The 12349-nt window shown below is 37.5% G+C and overlaps 1 protein-coding gene across 4 annotated transcripts in view; it reads left to right on the top strand.

The window, feature by feature from the left end:
* The window catches only part of sez6a (seizure related 6 homolog a), a 105107-nt gene that overhangs the window by 67384 nt on the left and 25374 nt on the right, over positions 1–12349 (top strand). For all 4 annotated transcript variants that reach the window (XM_073915076.1, XM_005169184.6, XM_073915075.1 and 1 more), the window contains 3 exons: positions 863–1055; positions 7281–7466; positions 7703–7871. In XM_073915076.1, coding sequence (XP_073771177.1) covers positions 863–1055; positions 7281–7466; positions 7703–7871 — 548 coding nt within the window. The remainder of the gene's footprint in view (positions 1–862; positions 1056–7280; positions 7467–7702; positions 7872–12349) is intronic.

The following is a 12349-nucleotide window of genomic DNA, read 5'->3' as shown; positions in this document are numbered from 1 at the left end:
CATATATACGTTGGTAGACTTAAGACCAGGCACGTGCACACATAGGGCTCAACCTGTGCAGTGCACATGCCCTTTTTAGTCTTGGATAGAAAGTGCCCTTCCAAAATGCTCTGAAATGCACTGTCCGGCAAAAAACGGTTCCACCAAACGGGTAAGACCAAAACAACAGCCAAAAAAATAAACAAGTAAATAACAGGGTGATAATGTGGTAAAATCTGAAAATGAGGTAAAAAAAAAAATAAAACACAGATGAGGGCTTTTCTTTTTCTGTATTGCTTTTTAAAACTGTCGACAGGTCAGTCAGTCAGTAAGTCAGTCGACAGCGACCTCTGGTGGATATACGTGTGAAAAGCAGGCAGAAATGGCACTCGCGAGAGAAATTTGAGATGTCAAAAAGTGTACACAGCGGCTCCTGGTGGATTTGCGAAACAAAATTGCAAAAAAACGAAGCTCCTGGGACATATTTGGCACTCTCAAGAATGTATACAGCGGTACATTTTCAGAATGAGCCTAGGTTGATCGTCTGTAATGCAACAAGAAAAGTGTTTCACCTGTGCTCTCTCACAGGGGTTTGTCAAGCTATATCAGCGTGTGTATCGGTATCAGCTCTGATACGACTGGACAGCTCAACACGTCACACCGGCACAGAGCGGCACACACCGCTGGTCAATATGCTTATCTCAGGAACACATGCAACAAAACCGATCAAAGAAGCCTCCATGTACACTTTTATATACCAGACCCACTGAAGTGCCTCCAAAACACGCTTTCAGCTGAACATTTATCTACAGAGCGCAGTCATGTAAATCAGAAATATCAAGGCCTACCATTTAATTTATCTGATTCTTCCCTTGTATTACAGGTGCTGAACATTAGTTTGGATGACGGAATGGAGGCAGTTCTGGAGGATTTGGGTGGACCCATGACCTCCATTCTGGCCAACAGCTCAGGATTATCCAGGGGTTTAGTGCTGCGGAGCTCTAGTAACCAGATCTCAGTACAGTTTAGCAGTGAACGAACCACTCAGCCCGGTTTATTAATTCTGCGGTACAGAGGTACAATCTAAATGTTATGAAATCTTCTTCATTTTTGTGTTAAGAGTGTTAATATTAAAGTGCTAAATGAGCTAAATAATAATAGTGATTGGCTTATACTAATGTTAATCCTCAGTGTAAACTTGTTCATGCTATATTTTGCAGAGGAGAATGACAGCAGCTCTCTGTTTGGATGTTTGTTTGAGAGTGTGTGTGTGTGTGTGTGTGTGTGTGTGTGTGTGTGTGTGTGTGTGTACATGTGCAAAGAAAAATTCTAAAACACACTAGACATTTATTTTGAGGCAGACAGCTCTTCCAGAGAGATGGTGTTGCTATATGGGCTCTCGTAAACATCACTGTCAGCAGGACATCTTTAATGGAAGCTTGTCACCTGTATTTTTAGATCCTATATGAACATAAAATAAATCCCTATAAATAATAATTATTCCTAGATATTCGATTACAGAACAAACTCCGTAAAGCAAAAAATAAAAATAAAAATCCTGTCACAATTCAAAATAATTGTTAATTCCTGTGCTGTCAAATATTATTGTTTAGCATCATCACTCCAGTCTTAAGAGCCACGTGATCAGAGATTTTTCTAATTATCTTTTTCTAATCAACATTGAAAATACACTCACAGGCCACTTTATTAGGTACACGTATCCAACTGCTTGTCAACGCTAATTTCTAATCAGCCAATCACATGGCAGCACGGGCTGGTCTGAATATTTCAGAAACTGCTGATCTACTGAGATTTTCACGCACAACCATTTCTAGGGTTTACATGGAATGGTCCAAAAAAAAGAGAAAACATCCAGTGAGCGGCAGTTCTGTGGGCGCAAATGCCTTGTTGATGCCAGAGGTCAGAGGAGAAGAGCAACACGTCGAACCTTGAGGCGGATGGGCTACAGCAGCAGAAGACCCCACCAGGTGCCACTCCTGTCAGCTTAGAACAGGAAACCGAAGCTACAATTCACACAGACTCACCAAAATTGGACAACAGAAGATTATAAAAGCATTGTCTGATGAGTCTCGATTTCTGCTGCAACATTCAGATGATAGGGTCAGAATTTGGTGTCAAAAACATAAAAGCATGGATCCATCCTGCCTTATATCAACAATTTTAGGCTGGTAGTGGTGGTGTAATGGTGTGGGGGATATTTTCTTGGCACACTTTGGGCCTATTAGTATCAATTTAGCATTATGTCAACGCTACAGCCTACCTGAGTATTGTTGCTGACCATGTCCATCCCTGTATGACCACAGTGTATTCATCTTCTGATGGGTACTTCCAGCAGGATAGCACGCCATGTCATAGTGTGAATCATCTCAGACTGGTTTCTTGAACATGACAATGAGTTCACTCTACTCAAATGGCGTCCACAATCCCCACATCTCAATCCAATAGAGAATGTTTCAGATGTGGTTTCGAGATTGCATCATGGATGTGCAGCCGACAAATCTGCAGCAATTGCGTGATGCTATCACTTCAATATGGAGCAAAATCTCTGAGGAATATACCCAGTGCCTTGTTAAATCTATGCCACGAAGGATTAAGGCAGTTCTGAAGGCAAAAGCGGGTCTAAGCCGGTACTAAGTGTACCTAATAAAGTGGCCGCTGAGTGTAGTGCTACTGTTTCGAAAAATATATTAAGGAGAAAATTACATATTGCGTGCATTATCAAAAAGATACATTTGTTGACTTTTGGTCCAAATGGATTGAGTTCACAACTTCCATTCAACCTAATGTCTTTTTGCTATAAAACTTTAGGTCACACTTTACAATAAGTTTCATTAGTTAATATTAATTAATGCATTTACTAACATGAACAAACCATGAGCAATTCATTTACTACTGTATTTGTTCATGTTAGTTAACGTTAGTTAATGAAAATACAGTAGTTCATTGTTAGTTCATGTTAACTCATGGTGCATTAACTAATGTTAACAAGCATGGACTTGGATGTTAATAATGCATTAGTAAATGTTCAATTATGATTAATAAATGCTGTACATGTGTTGTTCATGATTAGTTCATGTTAGTAAATGCATTACCTAATGAACCTTATTGTAAAGTGTTACCGAACTTCAAGATGTATTTTTACTCTAAATATTGCTTACACCCCTTTTCTTCTGTAAATAGTTTTGGTTTAAATGATGTAAGAGGGATGTGTTGCTTTGTTACGGTCATGTAGAAATTTATATTTCCTCTTTATCCTGATTAGGAAATTTAAACTGTAAAAGTGACAGTGTCTACGTACGTTGTGTATTGTATCTCTTTGCAATAAAACTAGTGCTACTTCACATTTTTCTGTAGTTAAAAACAATACGTGAAATCATTTGGAACTAAATCATTTGTACCATAATAAATGTATTTTCTGTCACTCTAGATCAATTTAGATACAGTGTAGAATTATTAATTTATTTTTAAAATAAATCTGACCCTAAACTGACCCTAAACCAAACCAAGTCATTTTGACCCCCAAATTAAACCATCTCAGTGTGTTTGGCAGGCACCACAGATGAAGCTACTGGCCAAAAGCCTGTTGAGTTTAAATGCATTTGAAGCACACGTGAACTCCGCTCCTGCTGCTAAACAGAGATCAATAGCGTTTCTCCCAGATAAAGATTAAATGAGAGCGAGCTATAATGCATCGCTGTGCCCTATCAATATTTATGCGCTGAGGTTAAATGCGCCGTTCAAACGGTCAAGGGCTCAATGAATGCTATTAAAGGCAGCGAGATGCAGCTCAGAGGCCATGAAGAGCACCAATACACTGGCAAAAGCAGTTAAATTAATGAACCGTTCAGCATACGATGACCTCCTCGTGATATGATGCTCTTCAGCCAGTATTTTTACTCATAAAATAGAAGATGAATGAAACAGTTGAGGGGTGAACTGAACAGTAGCACAATTTCAGTGTGCACATAAACCTATTTAGTGTTGTGTTTATTTACAACCACAAATCAGAAAAAGTTGAGACTCTCCAAACGTTGTTTTTACATGTGTTGCAAGAACCAAAATTGGAATACGTGTGTCTTTTGAGAAAAAAAATGTTTAAATAAACATGAGGAACGCATTAAATAATGTTTGTTGTAGGCAAATAAAATGTATATATATATATATATATATATATATATATATATATATATATATATATATATATATATATATATATATATATATATATGTATATATATATACACACACACACACACACACACACACACATATACATATATATATATATATATGTGTGTGTGTGTGTGTGTGTGTGTGTGTGTGTGTGTGTGTGTGTGTGTGTGTGTGTGTGTGTGTGTGTGTGTGTGTGTGTGTGTGTTTTAGGTGACTCTTATTGAAATTTTGATATTTTTGGCTCAAGTGTTTGTAAAGTGTTTTTTTTTTGTTGTTGTTGATGTTTTTTGAAAAGAACTTTCTTTTTCTTTTTGGCGCATTTTACATTTTAGTGAGTAGGTTTCAATTGTCGGCTGGCTGTATTAACTACATAACATACAATCACCGGCCACTTTATTACGTACACCTTACTAGTACCGGGTTGGACTCCATTTCGCCTTCAGAATTGCCCTGATCCTGCATGGCATAGATTCAACAAGGTACTGGAAATATTTCTCACAGATTTTGGTCCATATTAACATAATGGTGTCATGCAGTTGATGCAGATTTGGCATATACCCATCCATAATGCAAATCTTCTGTTCCACCACAATTCCAAAGGTGCTCTATTGGATTTGAATCTGGTGACTGGAGGCCATTTGAGCACAGTGAACTCATCGTCATGTTCAAGAATCCAGTCTGAGATGATTCACGCTTTATAAAATGGTGCGTTATCCTACTGGAAGTTGCCATCAGAAGATGAATACACTGGCTGGCTTTCATGCCTTCATGTTGTGGACGCCAAATTCTGACCCTACCATCCGAATGTCTCAGCAGAAATCGAGACTCATCGGGAGTGACAGGAGTGGCACTTGGTGTGGTCCTCAGCTGCTGTAGCCCATCTGCCAACAAGGCATTTGCGCCCACTGAACTGCCGCTCACTGGATATTTTCTCTTTTTTGGACCATTCTCTGTAGACCCAAGAGAAGGTTGTGCGTGAAAATCCCAGTAGATCAGCAGTTTTTGAAATGCTCAGACCAGCCCGTCTGGTACCAACAACCATGCCACATTCACTTAAATCACCTTTCTTCCCCATTCTGATGTTCGGTTTGAACTGCAGCAGATCGTCTTGACCATGTTTATATGCCTAAATTCATTGAGTTGCTGCCATGTGATTGGCTGATTAGAAATTTGCGTTAACGATCAGTTGGACAGGTGTACCTAATAAAGTGGAGTGTTTATTTTTAGATGCCATATAAATAGGACCATCCAGTGTTGACATTTTTGTCTTGTCTCAAAATAAGAAAACAGTATTTAGGATCTTTTTAGACTTCATTTGCCTACACTTTTCTTTCAAGACAAATTCACACTTTTTAAACAGTTGAAGTCAGAATTATTCACCCCCCTGTATATTTCTTTCCCCGATTTCTGTTTACCGGAAAGATTTGTTTTAAACACATTTCTAAACATAATAGTTTTAATAACTAACTTCTAATAACTGATTTATTTTATCTTTGCCATAATGATTGTACATAATATTTGATCAGATATTTTTCAATACTAGTATTCAGCTTAAAGTGGCATTTAAAGGCTTAACTAAGTTAATTAGGCAAGTTAGGGTAATTAGGCAAGTTATTAATTAATGATGGTTTGTTCTGTAGACATTCGAAAACAAATGTTGCTTTATGAGCCTAAAAATATTAACATTAAATTGTCTTTTAAAAAACTTAAACTGCTTTTACGAAATAAACCAAATAAGACTTTCTCCAGAATAAAAAATATTATCAAACATTCTGTGAAAAATGTCTTGCTCTGTTAAACATCATTTGCGAAATATTTGAAAAAGAAAAATAACAGCAAGGAGAATAACTTTGACTTCAACTGTATACTGCTGTACTTATTTCAATTATGATCAATTAAGTTTTTATTTATAGACTCCATCCATCAACCCAAAGTTTTTTTTGCTCCAGCTACTTTAATTTCCTTTATATATATTGTAAGAAAGTGTCTGTCAGAGGCTGCATTTCTGCTGATAGACAGATTGGATTAATGTTACATAAAGCTCTGGCATCTGTTGGTCATAACCTCTAAGCAGCGAATCTGCCCTGCTGTGCTTGAACCGAGTCATTATTAGTAATAACTAAACAACTGGGCATTATGGAACATTAATCGCCATGGAAACAGAGACAGCCAGGCCTGTTATTCACAGCTGGGGAAATCGGCTGGATGTTAAATGTTGCTCATGCACATTTAGCCATGCAGCACCTTAACGATTTAGCCACAGATTAAGCAAGTCTGGGTCAGATTCAAGCATTGCTTTCTATCCGTTTGCTCAGCTCTACTGTATCAGTTACATGTAAAATATCAAGATCAAACGTTTAGCTCCTAGGGAGCTCACACATAGAGCGGAAATATGTATTTCAAATGCCATGCAAGTTGGCTTGGATAAAAATATAATTGAATTTAAAATGAAATAGAAGTCAAAGGACAGAATTGGTACTCATGACAGCCATGTTTTCCTTTACTTGCCTCTGTGTAAACATATGCAGACATCTTCAATTACTGTAATTGCTGTCTTAAAGCATAGAATACGTGTATAATTTGTATGCCAACAGATTATTATATAATTAATATAAAATTACCTAAATTTAAAATAAATGAAAATGAGAAATATTTTCATGCCAACAAGCTGATATAGAGATTTTCTTTATGTATTTTATTTCAGTTAACACTTATTTGACTATAATCACCCTGTTATTTCATGTGCATGTATGTTCGGTCCAGCTCAAAATTATTCATACCGCTGGCAAATTCTGACTTAATGGGCTCTATTTTAACAATCTAGGCACAAAGTCTAAAGCGCAGGGCGCAAAAGCATTAGGGCTGTGTCCGAATATTGATTACCATAACTTTATTAGTTACTAATAACTTTAACTAATAGCTTTTAACAGTTAAAGTTAAAAAGTTATGTGCATATTAGCATTAAGGATCTTTTCAGTCTCAATTAGCTTCTACTTACATTTACTTTTTTCCTGACTTCTGTACTCATTTCAATCATGACGCATGAAGTAATTTTTTTTTAGACTGAAATCATCAGCTGCCATTTACCTCAATCTCTTTCTCTCTAGCCTTTGCCCTGAGCTGTGCATCTCCAACTACCCCTGATAATGGTGAGGTTTCAGTCACTGGTCTTCATGTGGGGGGCGTGGCCTACTTTTCCTGTCTGATTGGCTATCAGCTCCAGGGCCCTGCCTCCCTGACGTGCCGAAATGCCACAACACCATACTGGAGTGGCAGAGAGCCCAGGTGCCAAGGTATGAGGGGACAAACTAAATTTACCCCTGCGTGCATTGCTTCAAAAATGCTCCAAATCGAAAAATGTCTGTGCTTTGGTTTAATTTAAATGCAGACGTTATTCCTTTTCATTAGTCTCATTAGTTGTTGGCAGCCTGTTGGAAATGTGTGCCATGCATAATGAAAATGACGGCTATAGCAAATTCACAGTAGTATCGCTCTCCATTTCTTTCTCTTTTTTGTCTTTCATGGCTAGTTGCTTGTGGGGGGATGATGAGAAATGCCACTCAGGGTCGCGTGATCTCTCCGGGCTTTCCTGGAAACTACAGCAACAATCTGACATGTCACTGGATACTGGAGGCTCCTGAGGGTCATCGGCTGCACATTCACTTTGAGAAAGTGGCACTGGCTGAGGATGATGACAGGCATGTTACTTACGAATTTGTTCTGTTTCCATTTTTATTTAAAATATTTTGAGATTTTAGTTATTAAAAATAAAATGTTGTTTCAAGGGGACACAGTGGCTCATTGGTAGCACTCTCTCCTCACAGCAAAAAGGTCACTGGTTCGATCTCAGCTGGGTCAGTTGGCATTTCTGTGTGGAGTTTGCATGTTCTCTGTTTTCCCCCACAGTCCAAAGATATGCGGTATAGCTGTATTGAAGAAACTAAATTGGCCGTAGTGTATGTGTGTGAATGTGAGAGTGTGTGGGTGTTTCCCAGTATTGGGTTGCATCTTGAAGGGCATCCGCTGTGAAAAACATTCAGTATGCTGGATAAGTTGGCAGTTCATTCCGCTCTAGCGACCTCTGATAAATATATTAAATAAAGGGACTAAGCCAAAGCAAACTGAATGAATGAATGAATGTAGTTTAAGATCATCTTCAGAACATAAATTCAAATATTTTGGATAAAATTCAAGAGCTCCTTTATCCTTTATTGACAGCAATTGTCTAGAGCAGGGGTGTCCAAACTCAGTCCTGGAGGGACGGTGTCCTGGAGAGTTTAGCTCCAACCCTAATCAAATACACCTGAACCAGCTAATCAAGCTCTTACTAGATATACTAGAAACTTCCTGGCAGGTGTGTTAAAGCAAGTTGGAGCTAAACTCAGCAGGACACCGGCCCTCCAGGAACAAGTTTGGACACCGCTGGTCTAGAGACGTTCAAAGACCAGACCAGACCAGACGTTCCTCCAAACCATCTATGTGATTTCAATGGTTTATAACACGAAGCTCAAAGAACACAGTTGTGTGATAAAAAAAACTGTGAAAATGACTTTGTTTGCCTTTATCTGTTCTCCTGCGGCAGGTCAGAGTGTGGGTTAACTACAGGCAATAAAACATTCCCAAGAGAGTCAGCAGCTAGGGTTGGGCGAAGTAGACCAATTTGGCATTGCACGATGTCTAATGTGAAACATTGCGATGGACGATGGCATCGTCATCGTAGGCATCGATGAATTAATTATTTATGAATAATTAATTAATTCATAACTAATTAATTATTTGTAGCCTACCGGTTCAACTAGTTTACCCGCATGGTCTTTGTTTTACCCATAAATAAAGCTAAGTTACACACAAAATACCCCGTCAATCACTTTTTTCACGAGACTCTGGCATGAATAGGCAAAGTGATCCATGTCGTTATAATGACATCCACAAACTTGGTTAGCAAAAAAAGGTCCACAACCAACAGGAACCAACCAACAGTATCTGAGGTTTTCGCTAAAATGACTACATTTAAGTGTGAAAGTAAAAAGATTGAAGCAGTGTACTGACACTTTGTGTGTGTGGTCATGTAATGTGCGTTTTCAGTGGTATAGTGTGGAAGGAGGGCTTTTCAGAAATGCTAGATGAAACAGCATTGTGGACGTGGATCATTTTCGTTGAAATATGCCATTTTAAAACTAAAACGTATTAGTGTAAACAGGCCTAAGTGTATGTTTTTCACATGCGGTTGGGCGAAGCGGTGGATCGTGAGGCCGGTTCAGCATCATGATCTCTATCGGCCATTGGCAATGGATAATGGCATCCTTTATCGACTCAACCCTATCAGCAGCGCAACACAAAAGCATCGTATTGCCAGGAGTAAATGTTCACACTAAGCTGGCATAAAGGATATAGGTAAACAAAGTCATTTGTACAGTTTTTTGCCATACAAATGTGTTTTTGCTTCATTTAATTACAGTTAAACTTAAACATGTTTTGGTTCCTTTTCTGGACTTTAAACTAGGGCTGCATGATTCTGGCTATAATAGTAATCACAATTTTTTTGTGCTTAAAATAAAGATCATGATTTTCTCACAATTCTGTAGATGTAAAATGAAGGTTAATATGAGTAGGCTATTATTAATCTTATTCTCAAACATGGTAAAACAACAACAATAATATGATATGTAGGTCTACTGTTGGTTAAAATGCAAAATTTTGTATAGATTGGAACAGTGGACTTGACTAGACTTTAAGGCCCAATCCCAATCCCAATCCTACCCCTTAGCCCTTCCCCTTACCCCTCATTTTGCACGTTCCCGTGAAGGGGTAGGGGTGTCCCAATTCTCTTCAGCTTGAAGACATAGGGCTTAGGGGAAAGGGTAGATGAAAATTTTCCAGGACCACACTCAAAACCAAGAGGTAAGAACATTTCCCAGAATACACCATCTACTACAGCAAGATAGCTGCACCCGGAAGTAAGGAGATCCACAAATTAGTATTTTTTGTCATTATCACAAATTTTTACAACAAACAAGCACATGTTTTAATATATTATATAATAATAACTCCTTTACAGCAGTCCTACAACATTCTGACACTCGATGACGCTCTAATACCCTGTCAGGTATTAGATACCTGGTAACCTTATAATATTCATATATGGGCCAAGGGGAAGGGAAGTGGGAAAGGGTACAAAAATAAAATTGAGATTGGGCCTAAATTTGTCGTGGTCATAAATGCACAGTAAAGTGAGGACATCAGAATACAACTACTCATAATTCTAAAGTTGAATTCTTATGTTTGAGACATATGCTTGCAATCTGTCGTTGACAACATTATAAGACTTTTTTTTTACTTGAAAATCTCCTGAACTTGAAAATATAATTGGCTGAATCATAGAGATGCTTGATTAAGATCGTGTGTGGGGGGTTCGAGTTGAGATCGGGATCTTTTTTCGATTAATTGTGCAGCCCTACTTTAAACGTATCTAGACCATTGCTGTCTATGGAGGGTCAGAGAGCTCCAGGATTTCATCTAAAATTTCTTAATTTGTGTTCTGAAAATAAATGAAGGTCTCAGTGTGTCATTGGAATGACATGAGGGTGAGTAATTAAGAACTTTTAAACTTTGTGTGAACTGACCCTTTAATAAAAAATTTACTTCATTGTGCAAATGTGATATATCTATTTTACTGTAGTAAGAGGACCACCTTTCCATTTCAGGAGTGTCCAAACTTTTACCTTTAAAGAGCCAAAAAGCAAACTTGGTTGAGGGTTGTGGGCCAAATATATATACCAAACAGTATATACAGTATTAAATTTGCCATTTGTAATTTCCTAATTTATAGGCTAATATTTAAAAATAACTTGAAAACGTTGCTTTAAATCCTATTAACGAATGCAATTTTATGTGTAACATTTAATAATCAACTTATTAAAGTAAAAACATCAACAATCATGTTTATAACACAATGTTTAATGTAGAATAGTTGAGCTGCTCCAGCCTTTACCTTGATTTGCTCACAGATGTCTTATGCATTGTCCACTATCTGACTCTGTCATTTACAACATTTAATTAAATTATTTAATTTAGCTTAGCAATATAGCAAATTGTTACATTAAATTCGAAATGACAATCTCTGTCAAAGGCATTCGCCCTACCCACCTCCCTATCATTCTCTCTCTACTTTCAGATGGGATGGCGGGCCAAATCAATGGTTACCAAGGGCCGACTTCTCTGTTCTATTTCTATATCTTCTCAGAATTTAAAAAGTATCCATTGTGTGGGCTTGATTACACTTGGTTAGATCATTTTAAAAGCTTGTTTATATTTTTGTTGAGCCAAGTTGTGATGCAATTTATGTGATCATGTTTGGCAAGAAAGCCTAAACAAGCCAACTTCACTCGATCACATATAGTTTCTACAGTACAGACATCCATTTAGAATTGTTAAACCGCAACACAGGCCCAATTAACACTGCACACAGACAGATGTCAACAAACAATCACCAGACAACAGCACAGCACTTCTGAGAGAGTCTAAAGCCCAACAAGTGCCTATTCAGAATGCTCAATTGGCGAAAACAAGCTTCGACTGATGGGTAACAAAACCCAGCAAACAGTCTGATGCCACCAGATTTAATGGCTTAAAATGATCTGATCGTAAACAGAGAAGCAATACTGGGTTATGGGGTAATAATAATGAAAAATGTACACATTTAGGGCTGTGAGTGTGCAATATGACAATATGCAATATATATCCTGCGCATGGACAAAATAAAAAGTCTATCATTTTTAATTATGCTCTATCGTTTATTTCGTGGAGTCACAAAATAAATTGTAATAATTGTAAAAATAAACTGTAATCTTTTTTTGAACAAACTTTTTTTTGGGATGTAACAAAATATTACATCACAATCATATTTACATCTTTGTTTTCAATTTAAAAGAAAAACAACAGCAAAACAAAAAAACATACAAAACAAAAAAGAAAAGATGTATAGAAAAGTTTGTTTAAATAAAGCTTTGGAAATGGGGGACTATGTAGATAGGCCAAGTTAGTGTGGACCAGTAATCATAAGTGTCAAGATAGATTAAGATAGACAGACAGACAGAACGATAGATAGACAGAACAATAGGTAGACAGACAGACAGACAGACAGACAGACAGAATGACAGATAGATAGATAGATAGA

Source organism: Danio rerio, chromosome 10 (genome assembly GCF_049306965.1).
Source record: "Danio rerio strain Tuebingen ecotype United States chromosome 10, GRCz12tu, whole genome shotgun sequence".
Lineage (NCBI taxonomy): Eukaryota > Metazoa > Chordata > Actinopteri > Cypriniformes > Danionidae > Danio > Danio rerio.
The sequence above is the reverse complement of the archived record's forward strand: the minus strand, read 5'-3'. Positions and strand labels throughout refer to the sequence as shown.